This window comes from Dermacentor albipictus, chromosome 7, assembly GCF_038994185.2.
Source record: "Dermacentor albipictus isolate Rhodes 1998 colony chromosome 7, USDA_Dalb.pri_finalv2, whole genome shotgun sequence".
Classification (NCBI taxonomy): domain Eukaryota; kingdom Metazoa; phylum Arthropoda; class Arachnida; order Ixodida; family Ixodidae; genus Dermacentor; species Dermacentor albipictus.
The window spans coordinates 78,036,331-78,057,177 of record NC_091827.1 but is presented as its reverse complement, the minus strand read 5'-3'; the positions used below and the strand labels follow the sequence as shown (position 1 = coordinate 78,057,177).

The following is a 20,847-nucleotide window of genomic DNA, read 5'->3' as shown; positions in this document are numbered from 1 at the left end:
CAAGCTGCAAATAATACTGTTCTGCAGCAGTGAGAGTCCAAGATCGGAATTCTAAGGGCTGATACTGTCCTGCAATTCGATAGAATAAGACCGCTCCCACGCCGCAGGGTGATGCATCAGCCTCCAAAAATAGCTCTCTTGCAGAGTCAAAGTGAGTCAGCACCGAAGCAGAACACAATACGGCTTTAGCCTTCTGCAATGCATCATCCTCAGGCCCTTCATAAGACCATTTCCATTTTTTTTTCCAGAAGTCGGTATAAGGGGCTGAGGAGCGTAGACAGATTAGGCAAGAATTTGTTATAAAAACTAAGCATGCCCAAAAAGGACCGCAGCTCGGTAACATTTCGTGGAGTCGGAGCCAGCTTAATTGCCTCTATGTTTTTCTCTGACGAGTGCAGCCCAGCCGCGTCAGTTCTGTGTCCTAGATAGGACGGAACCTTGCCTTGTCGGCACATGTCCACCCGGAGCTTGATGCCATATTTTCTGAAACGCTGCAGAACTGCTTGCAGATTCGTATTCGGCTTAGCCTTCGCATCTTTTATTAGGACATCATCTAAGTACGCTTGAACTCCTGGAAGACCTTGCAGAACATACTCAATCATTCTTTGAAAAATTGCAGGTGCAGATGCAATTCCAAATGGCAGCCAATTATAGCAGAAGAGGCCCTTGCAAATGTTTATAACAGCTAATTTACGAGAATCTCCGTCTAGAAGAATTCGGTTGTAGGCATCAGGTAAATCCAAAATGCTGAACTGCTGTCCACTGCGAAGCGTTGCCAGAATGTCATCCACAACGGGTAGAGGATACCTATCCATTTCACAGACTGGGTTCAGTGTTACTTTATTATCTCCACAGATGCTAACTGTCCCATTGCTTTTCAATACGGGAACCATTCGACTGGCCCATTCTGCATAGGAAACAGGCAAAATATTGCCCATGGCCACAAGTCGGTCAAACTTTGCAGAGACCTTGTCTAACAGAGCGAGCAGAACTTTTCTTGACTTGCAGAACCTCGGTGTTGCTCCGTCCTTTATATGCAGTCGTGCGGGTGGCCCCTTGATGAGTCCCGAAACCTCCGTGAAAAGGTCAGCGTACTGGGCTATCACGGGTGCAGCTCCTTGCTTCTCTAGCTTCACTTCGGCTGACTGCGACATGACGTGAAGAAGCAGCGCCCCTTGTATCTCAAGTTTCTACAATAAGTCACGGCCGCAAAGGCTAAGGCCTTCGCAGTTCAAAACTACGAGATTGCAGTCAACTGTCACAGACTTATAGGAAGCTTGCATTTGCAGAACACTAAGCATTGGGAGCTTTCCAAGGTAACATGCAAGGTTTAACACAACCTCACAAAACGGTGGCCACTTATGACGATGGGCTTCGTATACTGCTTTGGGCACCACGCAGACAGGCGAACGGGTGTCGATTATCATTTTCAGTGGAATTCCATTCCACGTGACAAGTTTCTGTATGGGTGGAACCAGACATTCATTACATTTTACTGACCATATTTGCAATGCATTGCTGCTACTGTCTTCAATTTCCGCTGAACAATCAGTTATCGCCAAGGTTCAATGGGCAGGAACTGTTCGAGAGCATACTTGCGCCAAGTGACCATGTCGCCCGCATTCACAACACCGGCGCCTTCACAGCGAGCACACAATGACTTGATGCCCCTGTCTGCCATAGCAGCTACATTGATGCAATGACATGCTCGGTTCCTTCCTTAATATTGTGGGTTCCCCTTTCCGCTGAAAGTTGAGCCCACCGACGGAGTCACCTTGCCTGTCAATCTGTTGCGAACCTAGCTCTGCACTTTCTGCTGCTAGAGAAAGTGCATCGGCTTCCGAAAGAGTCAAGTCCTTCTTTGCTAGTAGCTGTTCCTGCAAATTATTCAACCGCACTTCACAAACGATGTGATCCCTCAGCATTCACTGCAGCATCGAAGAGAAGTTGCAATTATGGGCTATCCTATGAATCTCGATGATAAATGCCTGCATAGACTCTCCTTCTTGTTGGCTTCGATAAAAGAACTTGAAACTTTCTGATATCTCGCTGGGTGATGGACCATAGTGCTCATTCAAGGTTGAAACGACTTCTTCATACTTAGCGAGCTCGGTTTTCTGGGTGCCACTCTACCGCAACGAATCTCCACGATTCTAGATCCTAATGCCGCAACCAACAAGGCCCGCTTCTTGGCATCGTCTGTAACTTCATATGCTTCAATGTAAGTGCCAAGTTTTACGAGATACGCGTGCCACTTATCTGTGTTCTCTATAAAATCCGGAAGCTTGAAGGCCATGGCCGCGGCTGGGCTGATGGGTGTCTTCGTGTCGTGGCTGGTGCTTGGCCGCTGTTGCGTATCCGTGGGAGTTCTCGTCACCACTGTTACAATTGTTGACAGGCGGAGGCAACGACCCTTCCGAAGCGAACGAGACAGTCGTACCAGCCGAAGAATGCCGGGCTTATTCGCGCTCGTAAATATAAAGAAAAGGCAAGGGAGAGGGAAGGTGTGATAGAAATACTGCGCACATGTGCACTAGAGGAAATAGCTTGCTTGTCAATTTCATGGGTTACCGCAGAAGTGAAGGCTACGGAAACTAAGCGTGCCTTGTTCACCACTGCTGGAAGTAGTCCTGCAGTTTTGCTCACGTTTTCTTAGGTGGTAAATAGAAAACAATACTTTTTTGCTTTTTACAGCACCTAATTTGAAACAATACGTAACATTCACCAGCTAGCTATCGGTATTTTCTTGTATCTTTAGTTTGCTCTTCCAAGTTTTCACACACCCAAGACTCACACATGTTGCACATTAATCAAATGCAAAATGACACCTGTGTCTTCTGGTGAGTGTTTGCCGCTTGCTGTCCCGTCAATCAACTCCCCCGAGAGGCTGTTGACCAACTTTGGCAACAAAAGACTGTTGAAGCACACAAAAAAAGTTTTCCCGGCATCTGTGCGGAAACCAATCGAATTCATCTGGAAATCGCAACCATTGGCATGTACAAATAAGTGAGTGAGCTGACTGCTGCGCTGGCTCTACCGACACCAGCAAGTCCTAACACCAAGTCCGACACCAAGTCCTAACAGATGCCATACGGCTGCTTCAGAGCTTCGACTGACACAGGCTGCAATGCTCGCTGTTCAGAACTTGGTATACAGTAAAACCTCGTTAAACCGTACCCGCTTAAACAGTAGTTTCGTTTTAAGAGTAGTAAAGTCAAATCCCCGACTCAGCGGCCATTGAAGATAATTTGTTTTGTATCCACATAAACCATACCAGCTTAATGCATACATATCGGTTAACATGTAGTGTTTCCCCTTTTCATCGCGCAAACACAACATGCCAGAGGAACAAGCCTCAAAGATCGGAACAATGGGCTCAAAGCGCCCTGTGCATTTGCGTGTGAAGCCACATCAACATCATTTCCGCGCCATGCCAGAGAGTGTTGTGGCGTCGTGCAAACAAGGACTGCGTCATGCCGAAGCTCGGCTAAAAAAGAGGCCGGGTGCTCAGCATGGAATAAAAATTAGGCATCGTTTGTGCTATCGAATGTGACACGAAGAAATCGGCGCTGGCATGCGAAAGGGATCTACTGTTGACTACGGTGTGTGGCATTTGGAATGCGAAGAAGTTGCTCGGCAGTGCTGCTGCGACTGCGAAGAGATGTCCGCTACGAGGTTCGACTTCTTGCCATCGTTGCCTCTGTTGTTGCCGAAGTGTCGACTAGCGCCAGTAATGAGGACGAAACGGAAAGCAACAGCACGGGCGATTCAGGCCCGACAGTGGAAGAAGCTGCGCGTTAAGTAAGTCTCACAAATGCAATCGTTGCTACAAGAACAGCACGCCGCAATGAAAAAGGCGCCCCGCGACTTCTGCAGCGCTACTGTCCACGTGCACGGAGAACATGCAACACCAATCGGGAATCTGCCATGAAAGAAGGGGCTAACTGAAAAGCTGGACTGCAGCTTCAGTAAGTTTGAGGCCGCTGTTGTAACTTTTGGTGCGCTAAGTGAATAAATACTGCATGTCTTTTTCCAGTTTCATCGCATTCTCTCCGAGCTCCGTTTTTGACAGGTAAGTGGGTGATCTCAGGCTATTTCGGTTAAGCAGTACTACCGTTTAGTACATACTTTTTCCGAGCTCCGGCCAAGTATGGTTTAATGAGGTTTCACTGTATATCAGATGTGAATAAACATTGATTCACGCCAAGTTAATTGTATCTGCCTTGACTAAAGTAAAGAGGTTGTGCAAGGTTGGCAAAACCGAAACTGATGCCAAGTGTGCCCGGACTACATTGCATACGAATAAAGTCATGTGCAGAAGCTCCGCCCCCGTAGCTTTCGCTTCACAGCCAAGAAAAGTTGTCTGCAAGTATAATGCCATCGCTGGTGCCCATGTTCCTTCCAAAAAGTACTATACAATTCGCATTGCGCACAGAATCAGGTTACACAAGGTTCAGCAACAATAGACATTGGATAGAACCATCGATAACATTCTAGAAACTTCCGATACATGTATTATGATGCGATACTTAGCAATTGGTGCTTGACGAATCCTTGATGACGACAAGAAGCAATCCTTGTACTCGGAGAACTCTCCAGTGGTTCCGATACATGTATTATGATGCGATACTTAGCAATTGGTGTTTGACGAATCCTTGATGACGACAAGAAGCAATCCTTGTACTCGGAGAACTCTCCGGTGGTATCACTTGGTCTTCGGATAGCGTTATCGACTTGGACTTCAGGTCGATGATCGCACCGTATTGATTCAGGAAGTCCATGTCAAGAATTACGTCTCACAAGCATTGTTGGAGGATAAGGAAGACGCAAGTCTTGTCATGAACGGTAATTCTCGCCATGCAGATTCCAGTCCATGTTATCAGGTGTCCTCCAGGTGTCCGGATTTGAGGGCCTTCCCATGCAGTCTTAAACCGGGCAGCGAAGGGCCCACTGATGATGGAGAAGTTGGCTCCTGTGTCTACTAAATCAGTGACTGTGTGGCCGCCAAAAAGCACGAGCAGGTCAGGGGTTCTTCGTCTTGGATTGCAGTTAAGGCGTGGTGTTGGCTCACGCCTGGGTCACGTTGTCCTAGTGACGTTACGCCGGGTCGTCAGGTCCTTAGGTGCCGTTTTCCTGTCTTCAAGGCTTGATTCGGGTGGCATAGTGTCGTGGCTACATAGTCAAGGTGTTTTGGCATCTTCGACCTTTCAGCAAACAGCAACCTCACCTCAATGAGTTGCTGCTTTTAGTTTTCCTGATATGGGCTTACGAACCGGCCATGGGCTGGTCCTGTGTATGGCGAGTGCTGCGGCAACAGGCAGTGTTCTGGTGATGGCTGATGGGATCGTCGGAGACTCCATTGTGCTGTGGTGATGTAGTTGGTTATGTCATGTGGTTGTCGGCGATGTCACAGCAAGTCGAACGTGAAGCCACTAGTCCCATCTCCCAGTATGGGCATCAACGGCAGACATGGCCCGCTTCTCCGCAATGATAGCAGAATGGGTGGTCGCCAGGAGCACGCCCGACATCTGTTTTCTTTGAGCAGTTGCACTAGGCAATGGGTGAGCGAGCTGGCAGACAATGGAATCGCATTGTTATGGGGTCGTGGCGCGGATGCGGAGGGTGATTTTGACTAGGACAACTGCAGTGCACATCATCGTTTCCAGTACAGTACACAGAAATTCGGGCTGCACTTCAGAAACTCCCAGTCACCGTTGAAGTTCATCCTTGACCCTGTCGGTGATCAAGGCCATCTGAAGATGTGATGAAGGGGACATCTTGCGCAGTTCTTTGCACACGATGGCCCTAATGGTCTCTCAAAGGTTGTTGGAGCCCAGTGCTTGAATTTCACGCTATGGCCTAAACACTTGGCAGTTATCTTGCCTAGTGCCCATTTCCAGCATCTTCTGAATCATCGTCGCCTCTGCCAAAAATTCTGCTAAGGTCATTGGCGGATTTCGAATCAGTCCGGCAAACAGTTCTTCCTTTACGCCCTGCATCAGGAAGCGGACTTTTCTCTCCTTGGACATTTCCAGGTTGGCATGCTAGAAAGGGTGGGTCAACTTTTCCGTAAAGATGGAGACGGTCTCATTAGGCAGTTGCATCAGGGCTTCCAGTAGTAGTTCGGCCCCCTTTCTTGGAACCACGCTTGTAAAGGGCTTCAGGAAGTTGCTTCTAAACAGGTCCCACACTGTTACAGTGACCTCTTGGTTCTCAAACTGAGCCTTCACAGCATCCTCCAGGGAGAAGTAGACATGGCACACTTTGTCTTCGGACTTCTGGGTGTTGAAGTTTGAAACCAATTAGAATGTCTCAGGCCAGCTTTCCACATCGTAGGACGAAGCTCCACAGAAGATAGGTGGTTCCCTGGGTTTTTGCAGTACGATGGCTGCACGCAATGCTCGGTCTGTCATGGTGGTAGTTGACATGGCTAGCTCTTCCTGGTCGTCTTCGATAGAAGTCCGTGCTCCAGGGGCCAATTGTGTTGCCTGCAGCTAGCTCGATGGTCCAGCGAAGCATTGCCATCCTATTCACACTTTCGATTGGCTGTCGGCTGGACGGGGGCGTTCGGTACATGGACGGAACAGCACCTCCACCAGATGTCACGTTGCAGTGATGGTGAAGAACACAGTAGCAAAAACTGTAAATCAGGAAACTAACTCTTTATTGGGCAAACCTATGCCCAGCGAAAAAAGTGGCACTCAGAGCACAACGACAGCGGTGAGCACAGTCAGCGATCATTGAAACGTGATCAACAGGTCAAGTGTGTTGGCTTTTATACATGACTTGTCGAAGGTTCCAGCATAATCGCTGGTGCTGATGTGCCTTCCAGAAAGTATCAAACAATTTGTGTCGTGCATCGAATCAGGTTACACAAGGTTCGGTGATAACAAAAAAACAGATAGAACCATCGATAACATTCGAGAAACTTCAGGTACGTGTAGGTGCATCTTGCGCCGAGCGATAACATTTAACATTCCTCAGTCGGTGAAACAGCAGTTACCAGAGAGAGACAAATAAGTACACGTGTCAATACATTACATTTAAGAACCTAAGAACAAATCAAAGAAAATTATTGTGGTTTAACATTGCAAAGCAACACACAAGCCATAGTAGTAAGTACCTAAGGATCAGTTCAGACTATAGAGTTTACTGCAATACTACCAAGAGGGAAATCTGTCGTCACATTCTATGTGAACTCCCTAGTGGGCATTGTGCCACCTAGGGAATTCCCTAATCTGGGAATGCGAGGCTTTCTCTCAAATGTGGCTTGGCCTAAAGCATGACCATGACTGCACAGAAAAAGCTTTTTTTTTTTTAAGTCTTTGTAGAAGGCGTTCATTCACCTTTACTACATATTTCAATAAAGTTTACTCACCCACATTGCATAAGCAAGCGAGAAAAAAAGAAGGCAACAAAGTGACACATAGATTGGTGCAGACCTTGTCTTCTGTCCTCCAATTTTTGTGGCACGCTGGTAGTTCTTACGTTTCGCCTAATTGTGCATCGAAGCACAACTCCTTATGATTCAATAAAAAACTGTCTTCGTGTGACGGCAAAGGAACTTGTCCCGTCAGCGCTTGTCCCGTCTGGTTGCTTCTCATGCTTGTGTTTCTTCACGCTGTTTACTGTCAGTATGAATCGCCAACTAGCCCAGGTAGCCGCCTCGCTAAATTAAAGGAACAGCTCCTTTCAGGTGTTGTTTTCAGCAGCAAATCAATCACTGTGATAGACAGAAACATGCTAGCCAAAAATTAAATTAGGCTCTGAAGTTCCACAAACTAAAACTGTGATGGATTAGGAGGCACATCATAGTGGGGGATTCCTGACTTAACTTTGACCATCTGGGCTGCTTCAACGTGCACCTAAATCAAGGTACATAAGTGTTTGTGCATTTTAACCCCCATCAAAATGCAACAGCCTGAGCAGATGGGACAGAACCCGCAACCTCAAGCTCAGCAGTGCAACGTCTCAGCCACTGGGTTACCGTGACAGGTAAAGGTTAACTCACTCACTGCAACAGGTTTCTTTCTTTTTCTTTTCTTTTCTTTTTCTTTCTTTTCTGCATTCTCAATTCCTGCGCATCGTGGCCCACTGGTAAGTCACCAGGGAGTTGTTCTCCTTTTAAACTTTTTTTTAAGGTTCAAAGAGACGATACCATGTCGCATCTGATCAGAAACAGGAATTTTTTCACTCCGTTGATTTCTAGGAAAGACGTCGCTTGTGCACTGCGAGAAAGCCCTGCACAGGGGGAATAACTGCCATGAACCACCGGGGACCCATGCCGCAGCAAACATGTTAAGAACAGTCCCGTGCATCACATCATAAAATCATCAAGGTGTGCTTCCTTACACCATCTGCCATGACAAAGTGCACCCCCTGGTTGTCCGTGCTCTCCTTGACAAATTTGGAGAATGCCCGCACGTTCTCAGGAAAGAAGATGTCACCGTCCCCTTTGACACCTGCACAAGAGACACAAGATGCAATGAATGGCACGAAAGAGTGCTCTGGTGTAACGCACATTTCAAGTTTTCCCTGGATTCGTGTTTTATGGCAAACAATGAACGTGCAAAGTCTGTCCGAGAATTTCATGCAGTGAGTCAGCAAAAAAGTGGGAGAGGATGTATCAGTGCTGCTCTCTAACTCTCTAATCGAGAGCACCTGATTGTCCTCTAGCACGAGCCAACCTGCTGTATGACAAGACAGAAGTTTATGCACGTGCTTTATGTGCAACCCATTTCTAGTCTTCATCAAAAATTAAAAATTAAGTTATGGGGTTTTACGCACCAAAAACACAATCTGATTATGAGGCATTCCGTAGTGGAGGACTTCGGAAATTTGGACTAACTGGGGTTCCTTACGTGCACCTAAATCTAAATACACGACTGTTTTCACATTTCGCCCCCATCCGAATTGCATCCGGCCGCCGTGGCCGGGATTCAGCATTCATCAAAATGTAGATCAGCAGATGATGGAAGAAAGGATAAATATCAAGCTTCTTGAGAAATTAAGCAAGAATGATGCAGAACTTCATCAAATGTTCCAAAAATCTTATGGAAAGGATACCAAGAAATGTGTTGGGTCCACCATTTTTGGGAAGGACGTGAAGACCCCAAGGACAATGCGAGATCTCAACACTTTTCTACCCCGTGCAAAGATGAAAGCATCGATCGTGTGCATTCTCTCATGCTCAGTGATGACCAAATGACTGTTACAATGATTGCAGAAGCACTTCATTTGGGAAAGTCATCTGCTCAGCAGATTTTGACTGAACATTAGGAAATTATAAAGATTTGCACCAGGATGGTGTCACAACTGTTGACTACTCAGCAAAAGTTGCAGCGAAAATAATGTTGCATCAATTGGAAAATTTCAGACGACCACGGTGGACTCTGGCAAAGGGTCACCACCTACAGTGACACTTGGATTTATGAATATGCCATCAAGCTGAAGTCGCAGAGCAAGATGTGGAAAAAGAAAGATAAGCCAAGGCCAAAAACAAAGGTCACCTTGATCATGCATTTTGAGTGTCATGGAATTGTGCATCTTCAATTTGTACCTGGAGGTCAAATTTTCAATGCCGCTTTCTATGTGAAGTCCTGAAGCACCTGAGAGATGGTGTGTGCCGCAGATGACCAAATTTGTTGAAAGAGGGGCACTAGACTGTGCCCCTCGATTATGTCTCGGCACACTCTGCACTGACAGCATGCGAGCTTTTGGCATGCAATTCCGTCACTGTGTTGTAACACCCTCTCTATTTGCCAAACTTGGCCTCCTGCGACTTGTTTTTTGCTCGGAAGGAGGCATTTCAGCATGTAACAACAGTTCAAATAAAAACGACATCACTTCTGAGGTCCTCAACCGTAGAGGGCTCCCAAGGGTGCGTCTAGCTATGGGAGCAGAGGTGGAAACAGCATATTGTGTCATACGGGGAGTACCTATATTGAACATGACCACAGTGGTGTATCCGAAAGTTTGTGAAATTGATTTTTTTTTTTTAACACACTGCAAAACCTTTTGGGACAGACCTCGTATAGCACTTTCATTTACTGTGAGAGCAACTATATGAACACACCAGCCACTATTGCAGCATTGGCGTCAGGTTAAGGCATGGGGCAACAAAAGAAAGAGAAAAACAACTGCATTTGCACCATGTAGTCAGACCTGTTCCCATCGCCCAAAGCATTCCTTTCTTAGTCTTGTGTATGATCGTCCCGACGATGTGTCTCGTTCTAATACTAAAATAAAGATCACACTCACATTCAATTCCGAACTCATTCTTTGTGTAGCAGTAAAGAAGAGTGACTCAGATTGCAGCCCTTTTGCCTCGTGTTAGCCGTGAAATAAGTTGAGCTTGAGTTTTCAGGGGTCCTACATCCATATTCCTACTATGGTACGCTGAGGTAGCAAGCATGTGAGGTGCTTACAGCAAGTTTTTAAGACTAGTCGGGGGAACCTATTTCTGGGATTGGTCTCTAATTACATATGCTATCTGAAACGCTCCTCATGTGCATGATCGATGGACAGCGTAATGGGAAGGTGCAATGAATTCACTGCAGTGGATGAGCCAACTGGGTATGTGCTGATGACGACAGTTGCAAAACGGGTTTCAAATATTTTTCATTGTCACTGAATTTTTTTTTTTTTTTATTAGGCAGAAAAGTAGTTCCAGAGCTCAGAACTGCCACTACTTTTCCAGCACACTTTTTTCCCCACACACAAGAAACCTTAACTTAGACGAGTTGCAAAAATCTCGTTATTGAATTGAAAAACATAAATTTTAAAAGTTCATGGTATAGAGAACCCAGTTTTCTGCATGCTAACCCATTTGCTCCCCCTCTATACGCCGTCTCCCACGGAACTAAGGCAATCTGAATTCAATTAGTTTTAGCATGGCATTTTGCTATGCAGTCAATACTCAACGGGCCTTGCATTGCATTCTTTAAGCTCTTCAGGCCCTCCATAAAATGCAAAGAAGAAAAACTCTGCCTAATGTAATGTTCTCGAGGTATCACCCTGAAAATTTTATTGAAGCATCAGGGAGACGTTTTAAGTATTTGCGCCAATTTTCATCCAGATCCATGAAGAAATAAGGAAGATGATTTTGTAAGCCATTTGCCTCCTTGTGTATACAGTAGACTTGGATCAATTCAATTTCGGTTAATTTGATTTTTCAGTTAATTTGATCCTGACCGAAGGTCCCTGCCGGTGTCTATACATTTCTATAGGCCCACACTTTAGATACTAAAATTGGCCGCTGCGGGCAAATTTGAACTTGACTAAGCATGCGTGCACCTAGCCTCTATTATGATCTCAATAGCGACCCCTTCGGTGTGAGGGTCTGTCTCGGCGGAGCTTGGCGGACAGTGAATGTGTCAAAGACAAGGTCCCTAATTCATGTCAAAAACACCTATTTCTGGCCTGCCCAGGAAGATTTTTCAAGTAATCACAGTAGCTTACAATGTCTAATTGCAGCATTTAACCGATTCTAATGTGGGCTTCTTTTTTATACCAAGAAGATTGGGCCGAAAATTGCCGGTGCGGTGCAATCGAATGCAACATAAAAACTACAGTCGTACGATTTGCCGCACAACACGGCAGCATTGCGGCGAAAATGACTTTAAAATCATGGTAGAACTAAGCTGGCTTTAGAAAACCGGCTACCATCGTGCAACACACAGTTCATGTTAAAAAACTTCTACCTTGTTTAGGAGCTTTAATGTCATTTCTACATTAGCTTTCTTGGTTTTCTACTTTAAACACATGGAAATCAGATGCACATTTCATTCAGGTCGTGTCAGCATTGGGCAAATACTGCCTGTGAATCAGCGGTGAGTCTCAGCATTTTTTTCTGCATCTTATGTATTCGACCCCCCGCCTTCTCAATAATTCAAGCAATTCCATTGGTCCTGTCAGGGTTGAATTAACAGAAATCAACTGTATCAATTTTGATGAAGCTGGGAGTGAATAAAGCACCCATGACGCCCTCACCGTAGTGTGGTTCAAAGGTATCTGGAGATCCGGCAAAGAAGTCCTCCAGCTTGAAGTCGTTTGGGCCCTTAAGGGTGAAGCCAAAGCCTTTGGCCTGCCAGCCCTTGCGCCAAAGGACGTACTCCGAGAAACCACCGGGGCCCGCGCAGATGTCGGCGAAGTACAGGAGGTCGTCGGGACCCACCACAGGGTCCTGAAGTGAGAATGGCCACATTTACTCAATTATCCTGTTTGGCTGCGGCATCCGCATTTGCAGAAGCAAATCCTTTCGGTGGTTTTTTCCAGTAGCGACAAGGAAAAAACATGGAAACTAAGCTGTCGGTCAGACAATTCCTCAACTTACCCTATGCTACTCCAGTTCACTTCAGACTGCAGAGGATTGCTAGACATAATTACTTTACTAAAAGTACTACTAACATGTTTGATGGGATGTTCGTCAAGCCATATTCCATAAGCAATGAAGCAGTAGTCTGTTCCTCTTGACATATGTTAGTAACAATTACCTAATATATGTGGTCTGGGCCAGTGATTCAAATCATTTTAAGAAAAAAAATGTGACATTACTGACCACACTAATTACCTTGTAATTATTCACTGAATTACTTTCTAACTACAAGAACTCAATGTAAAATGCAGAAAGAATCTTCCTGTGATCTATTCTACATTGCTTTCTTTCAAGAGAGATCCACAGCACCTTGGAATAAGATTATGTGACTGACACATTTATTGACAGTGTATCTTATTTAAGATTGAAAGAGATACGAAGCACCATGGACCGTAATGGCACACCCAATTTTTCATAGCCAGAAATGGAAGATGCAATGCCCTCAATTGTACTGCACACCCCAATTTTCATACTTCAAGTTATGCAGAATGCAATCATCTTGACTTCCCTCAACAGATTTTCAGGGTAAGAAAGAAAAATAGTGACTTGCTCTCACTTGGAAAAAGAAAACTGATTACATTCAAGCCACAGTGGACCAGCCAGCCATCCCTCGTCACACACCAGCTGTGTCCAATAGTGTCCATTGGTGTCCAATGATAAACTTTCGGCATTTATGAAAGCTTCCAACGCCGGCAGTATGCCAAAGAAAGGCCTTGGATATTGGAAGGTGGGATTCGAGATTGGATCGTGGTATTTTAATGCCACCAACTGCAGTTTAGGTATCATACTTGACTTTAATGCATACTTTTAGTTAGGTTTTAAAGAAAAAAGAAGTGCGCATTAAGAGTTGAATAAACACAATAAATATATGAGAAGAGTCATGGCAATTGAGGTGCTCAAGATTTATGGTACATTTGGCTTGCCCTTTTCAAGCGCTCCAGTGTGCTCTAGAAGCGCACATTAAATTCAGCTGCTTGAAATCGAGCGCTCAGAGCACATTTGGCTGCTTCTTTCACAGTGCCATGCCCCAGCTCAGAGTGATTGGAGGCACTCTCGCTTTAGACCTGGAAGTGCAACCAAGATTGGGCAAACTTCCGGTCACGTGGCAGCTTCAACTTCCGTCTTTGGCGTGGCACCTACTACGGCGGCATGCATGGCATAAGCTGATCCAAGCATACGCTGAAGTGTGCTTACAAAAGCTCGCGTAAGCATTACCACTACACTCGTTCCAGATAAGTCATTAAAAAACTCGATCCCTCTGATTGCTCCTGTCAGCTGTAGCATGGATGGACAAACGGATGCGCCCACTCACCCCATCTTCATCCACAGGAGAAGTGAACATGAAGTCAAAGGCAGAGTCAATGTTGGCCATCTTCATGGCTGCCCTGCAGAGCAATAAGCAAGCCGTTCAGGATGTTGAAGTAGCCAGACCAAGACACACGGGAAAACTGCAGAAGTCATACATGGTCATGTCTACTCCCTCTTTTCTTATTCCTTTCTATTTTTTACAGCTGACGTCCGTTAATTCGACATCGACAGGAACAACGAAATTGATTGAATTATATGGCGGGTCAAATTAAACAAGATGAAGAAAAAGCTACAGGACACAGCTGATTCAATTGGCAGTATTTGCCTGATTCTAACACATTGCTTAATCGAATGCACCCACTTTCTGTGCATCTAAAGTAGAAAACTACCATAAAAATAACATTAAAGCTTCTAAACAAACTAGAAATCTAATGCACACCCAGTTTTTTAGCAAAAAAAATGGGCAAATGTCTAATATGTGTTGCACAGTGGCAGGCGGTTTCCTAAAATCAGCTTCGCTGCACCAATTATTATCAGCTTCGCCCAAATACAACCACGTTATGCAATAAAGCATACGACTACCGCGAACACTGTTTTCGACTTAGTTGCCCTAGAAAAGAAAAAGTACGCTTTGGAATCGGGTAAGTATCGTAGTGAGACAATAGCGAGCTACCGTTATCGCTTGAAAACCTTACCTAGGGCAGGCGGGAAATAGCTGTTTTTTGAAGGGAGATGGTGTGTGTTAAAACATTCACTGTCCCCTAAGCTTTGCCTAGACAGATGCTGCCAGTAAAGGGGTTGCTATTGAGGTCACCAATGGGGTCCAGCATGTGCGTGCTGACTGGTCATGTTTGAATTATCCTGTGAAGACCAATTTTAGTATCCAAATAACGAAAATTTGGGCCCATAGGAATGCATGGGCGCTAGCCAGGACCGTCAATCGGGATCAAATTAACTTTAGTCGAAATAACCAAAATCTGAAGTATTTATTTATGCTCAATGAAAGTATGAGAGTTTTAATCACTGTAGAGTGGTGTGAGGTACCCATTTCTACAGAAGGACACAGAGAGTACAAAAAGCAAGAAATTGAAAGAAAAACAAGGACAAGAAATAATTTGTACAGAAACAATTACCAATAATTGTCAGCGCAAGTGAATGCTTGAATGCTTCATTAGAGGAAAGATGTGCTTGAAGGTGTACATTTGATGCAGCAAGGACAATTATGTAGCGCTTGTTGTGTCATTATGTAATTTGGTAGAGAAAGGAGCTGTTAACCAGCACATCTCAAGTGGTGCCCAAGCACACTCCTACAACCGCCAACAGGGGAAGGCCCCCACAGCACCTAAACCTTCAGGCACTCGAAAGCTCTTGCGTGACAGCACGCACCGGCAGGCTTAGCACAATGAAGCCGAGTTCCACCTTTGCATGCTCAGGCATTGCATATTTTTAAACTCCGCAACAGCCCTAGTTGCTCAACGAAATTTCCTGAGAATGTGATTACTTTGCCGTTGCAAATGACATATGACATATCTTGAGGTCATAGGTTTGCGAGAACTACACTTGCAACGAAGGTTATTTTCACCTGATTCTTTTGGCGTTTGGCTACTGCATGAGAGCATTGCATGAGAGCACTTGCCCAGAGACATGGACCTCGATCATTTTTCCTCCATGGTGTGCTGTCCTTGAAATTTAATGCCTTGTTTGACAGCATCATCCATAACAATGACGCTGTCAGCAATGAATACTTCCGACAGTGTGACAAATGATCATGGTGCCATTAGGAGAAGCACACTTACAGGGGGCATGGCACAGCGATATATTAAATGTGGCGATGAATGGGAAGCACTACACCTCTGCATGATGTTTTAAAGGGAATGTTACGATAGTTCAACACAGACAATACCTCAGTATGTCTGGGTTTGATATATGAAGAACAGGCTGTATGATAAGAATGATAAGAAAATTAAAACAAATAGAAGAAATCATGAAAGGAATGACAAAACAATTTTAAAAAGTTTTAAAGCATGCTGCACTGCTATCATGAACATATTCAGCTCTTTCTCTACACTCGTATAGTGCCCTTCCATACTTACTCACACTGACGACGCGGGGAAACATACCTGTTCAGAAAGATTCCACCACGAATAGTTTCAAAAGGATTCGACCGTGTTCTCGCTCGCCGCAATTCCTCTGGTTCTAGCCTATCAAACACACTCTGAAATGAAAATAGAAGGTAGAAGACAAAATACACTTCAACTACAAGTACCGTAGAACCTCGTTCATACATTTTAGAAAAAACACAAGAAAAACGTACTAACCGGGAAACTGTACGATCTGAACTAAAAAAAAAACAAATTGGCAGACTGAACTATTGTTGACATTTACGTAATGCCAAACATTACGCTGATCACTGTGGGACAAGACACCGATGCGCGTCGAGCTGGTGGTGCTCCGGCAGCCCGAGACACATTTCACTGTTTTCCTATCGCATGGTGTTTTAAGAGGGTGACAGGATACCGAAGTGAAATCGAGCTGGTGGGCAATGCCGGATGCTGCAGAAGCAAAATGTGATGCCCACATCGCGCCGCCTGCAGCAGTGAACAGTGGCGCGTTTGGATTATCGCCTACTAAAAGCATGCAGTGCGCTACCAATAGCACAACACAGTGTGCACCACATGCTATAAAACGGATAGGTGGAGATGCTTATTGCAATAGGTTTGGCGGTGATAACTGTGAATGCGGCATGCGACAACCCAAGCGGAGATTTGCTGGGACTGGAAAAAGAAACTGTGCACACCGTCGTTTTCACGTGAGACAAGTGTGAAAAGCCCTGATATACTTTTTCCGATTGCACACGCATCGCCCCTTTTTATCAATGAATGAATGTAGCTTTATTTCCCACAGAACATGGAGGAGGGTGAGAAAAAAAATAATAATGAGACAGCTTGAAAACTCTCAACCACTTGGGACCTAGTGGCCGCGATACGTATACAATCGCAGTTTGCAGCAGGAAACAGCGGCATGTTTTAGTTATCACCTATTAAAGGCGTGCGATAAGCTTCCGACGGCACCACGCGCTATGAAACAGACGGGCAAAGATGCTTATCACAATATTATTGGCGGTGATAGCTGTGAATACCACTTGCAATGACCCCGGAGAATATTTGCTGGTACCGAAATGAGAAACTGAGTGCGCATTGGCGTTTTCATGTGAGACGGGCGGGCGAATAATGCGGTGTAGCAGCCACGGCGGGGAGCTGTATACTGCTTTCGGTAGCGCACGCCTTGCACAGTTTCTTTTTTACATGGGATCTAGCGGTCGGAAAGCGTATCATACGATCGCAGTTTCGTGACGTACTGAATGTTGGTGCCGAAAAATTGTGTTTTCCGGGAATGTAAAAACTGGTAAAAGATGAGTGTAACTCTATTGGGTCATTTTTATGTTCTCGATTGCGACGGTTGGCTCGGAGAAAATGTATGTAATGGGAACGTATCAAAAAGGTTATACAGTTGTACAAAAACATGACGCAGACCAAATGCACTAAGGGAATCAATGTTACGTGAAGCATTTTGCAGGCAGCTGGCTCCCTAGCCTTGTTTCGGGTAATGCAAAGTGTTGCCAGATTGCTCAATGGGTTTGTGTAAGGCAAGAAATTGCATGTGTGATGTAAATGTGTGTGCAACGACAATGATTAGACGAAAGCACACTGACAGTAGCAGGACGACATTACAAGCATAACAACAACAATAGCGTGACGATGATGGTGATGACAGCGACAATGTTAAGTACCACCATCGGACATATTCTATTTATTGGAAAGCCTCAAATGAGGCAAGCCAGCAATCTACAACATACCCCAAAGTGCCTGGTAAGAAGAAAAGAATGCACCGAATAAAAAATTGTGAAGAAACCATCGATGATGACTGTCAACGTAAACAAACAGTCGAACGCTTCTATGAAGCTATTTGCTTTATTTAACCCTTTCGCTGTCACTGACGTACCGGTACGTCATCGCGCTTCCCCCCCACGGTGTCACTGACATACCGGTACGTTCTCTATCGTGCGTTCAAAATTTCGCGCCAGAGCGCAAAGCTGGCGCTCCTGGATTGGCCACGCTATCTGTTGACTCTTTCTACAAGTTCGTACATTCGCCCCGACCTGTGTTACTCCATCTATTGAAGAGTACGGCGCGACTGCCACTCCCCACTTTCTCTTTGCTGAGTGGCGCGGTGGCTCCGTGTTCGCTGTATCATGCGTCGCGCGCGTGTGGTTATGGGTTCAAGGGTTGTTCTGCCATCTTCGCTGGTTTGAAGGTTTTTATTTTTCTCCGGTTGGTGTGCCTGCTACGGCGTGTCAAGTTCAGGCGCACGTGCCGTTGCCTCTCCGAAAAGAGTGACTTGTTGCTGCTTTCGCTCTCTCGCCGCACCCTCGCTTCCGGCTTGCAGCAGTAAACGTGAAGCCCTTTGATCTTTGTTTAGCCTTTTTCCATCTCCCTCCGTCTTCTTGATCACGCAACGTCCCGTCGCTCTCCGTTGTGCGGGCGACTGAAAGCGCATCCTCCCTGCGCGCGGTTACTTTCGGATGGCTCAGCGCGCGGGACCCTCGTCTGCTCATTGGAGCGGTGGCTCAATTCCGATTCAGAATACGAGCCGAGCTCGGATTCGGACTCAGACAGAGTCGCATGCGAGGAAGAGGGTTCCGCATCGTCAGATTCGGATGTTGAACGGATTTTATAGTCAGGCTGATGATGATGATGATGTTTACTAACAACAGCTGCAGAACACTAAAATATGCATATTTCATTGACTATGTTATTTGCATAGCAATCATAATCAAAAATAAATTGCTATGTTCATTCCCTGTTATGCTCGTTCCCTGAAACCAAGCCGACACTGGGGGTGCGTCACGGCCAGAAAGGTCCGACAGCGAAAGGGTTAAAGGATGATGCGCCTGAATTGCATTGATGGTAGTGTAAAATCACACCCATATGTTTTAGAAAAAAATATGAGAAAAACATACTAACAGCAAAAACGAATGATACAAAGTCACTAACACACCTGGCAGACTCAACAGTAGTTTACATCTATGTAAAGTGAAGCACTGCATGAATTGTTGCAACATGAATCACCGACTCACGCCGAGCTGATGGGGCCCCGAGACGGACGTTGTCGTTTTTGTGGCTTTGGCAAGTTTTGACGTGCAGACTGGGTGTGAAATGTTGCAGCGCAAAACGCTGATGTGCATCAAGCTGGTGAGGTGAGAGCCAGATATGTGTTTTCATTTTCCTATTGCGTAGTGCTTAATGATGGTGATGAGAAGCTGAAACAAAACTGAGCTGGTGGGCGATGCCAGAATCCAATGCTGCCAGAGTGAAAAGCATGCTCACTTCGCGCCACCTGCAGCAGGACATGGCCGTGTGTTTGGGCTACTGCCTATTAAAAGCATTCAGTACCCTTCCAATGGCACAACGCCATGTGCACTATGACACAAATACAGTCGCAGACCAATACAGCAATCCCTTGTTATAACAAAATCACTACTTGAAATATCGCTTTATTCAAAACTTCTTCAGGTCCTGACCCAAACACACGCATTTTAAGCCGCATTACATGAAGCGAATGAAGACCTTGACCCGCATAGAGCGAAGTGGCGGGCAAAGGCATTGGCGCCGCCGACCGGCGGCAACCATTTTGCGCGCGCAGTGTCAAATTAGTAGTAAGCCAACGAATTAGTCACCCACAGGCACAGAACAGGCAACTTGTCGAACGACCAATAACTGTCGATAACAATAAGGACCGATAATGACCGATAACTTGTCGAAAACACGAAAAATCCAAGTGCCGCCAGCAAAGAGTCAGGCGGTCAACATGGGGGGTCAACGCAAGCTGGTGTTTCCCCAGCAATTTGGTCGAGCCGGTCATGCTCGATTCGCGCCATTCGAGCTTAGACAAACTCTAAATGTGTGGTAGGGTCATTGAATTTTCTTCCTAGATATTTGTCACTGGTGCGGATGCGACGATGCGCGAACACAGACACTCAAACCGTATAATTAGCACAGTGTTGTCAATAATGGTGTGCCAAAAAACTCGTTTTGCAAACTTCACGGCTGCACACCTCTGCAAAAAATTGCCCAGTGATCATGCAAAGCCCCTACTGCAAAACCGTTCGGTTTTTGCGATCGTGCTGCGTACCCACAATGAGTGGCTAATCGTTTTTTGAGCACAGCAAACACAACTTCAGACTCGAACCATGGCATTTGCAGCACTTTCCAGCGCAATACTCTTGCAGTCTTCCGTGACCTCTGCAGCCCCCCATAATAGTGGCCACTGCCTTCCCCTCCTCATTCACTTTCCAGTATGCAAGCCATTTGGATGCCAGCCACTCCTCTCACTCCCTTTCATGTCAACTTCTCGCCTCCTCGCTGCCAGTTTTTACGTCACTGCTCCTCCAGAGCTGCCCTCTTCCGGCCTTCCCTCCCAAGCACAACCTTCCACCAATGGGTGCCTTTCTATGGTTCCTGCTTCTTGGTCTCTACAACTCCGATTGCCTTTCTTCGGCTACACATGAAACCGACGCCAAGCCCGCCATTGCAACTGTCGCCATCTCCAGCGCGCTGACATTGAAGCTGGCAGAGAGGTAGAAGGCGACTCCAAGATATTCGTGTTGGCTGATGCTGCCACTCCCGTGGTTGCCTCAGCAACGGATGCAGAGATAACTGACACTGTTGGTGGCCCCTATGAGGACGAAGAGCCGGTGGATGAAGAGCCACATGTAGTGCCAACTATGGTGCATACGCGGGAGTACCTATGCCTGCTGTGAAATAAGGTTGAATGCATGGGCAGCAACCATGGCCTTGTGCAATGCTTGGTCAAATTAGAGCAGGGGTTGCTCGCGCCCGGTAAGAACTTGAAACAGCCAAAGCTCACTGCGTTTTCTGCACCTGAATAAAGTTTTGCTTCACTGAATACATTGTATTTTGACTTCCTCGCAGTTGTGGTGCAATTAAAGCTCGACTGCTTTAGCTTTTCTCGGGTGGTCGCTTATATCAAATGACGACTCCTAACAAAATATTTGTGCCATCCCACTGACTTCGTTTAACAAAGTATTACTGTGATTTGGTCTCTACGGGGGATCACCAAAAAGTTAAAATTGGAAGTCCAAA

At 45.8% G+C, this 20,847-nt stretch overlaps 1 protein-coding gene across 2 annotated transcripts in view; it reads right to left on the bottom strand.

Moving 5' to 3' along the window:
• The window catches only part of LOC135899060 (cap-specific mRNA (nucleoside-2'-O-)-methyltransferase 1-like), a 102,902-nt gene that overhangs the window by 46,455 nt on the left and 35,600 nt on the right, over positions 1–20,847 (bottom strand). For both annotated transcript variants that reach the window (XM_065428307.2, XM_065428308.2), the window contains 4 exons: positions 15,805–15,899; positions 13,689–13,761; positions 11,992–12,184; positions 8,353–8,462 (listed from right to left, as the gene is read on the bottom strand). In XM_065428307.2, the coding sequence (XP_065284379.1) occupies positions 8,353–8,462; positions 11,992–12,184; positions 13,689–13,761; positions 15,805–15,899 (471 nt within the window). The remainder of the gene's footprint in view (positions 1–8,352; positions 8,463–11,991; positions 12,185–13,688; positions 13,762–15,804; positions 15,900–20,847) is intronic.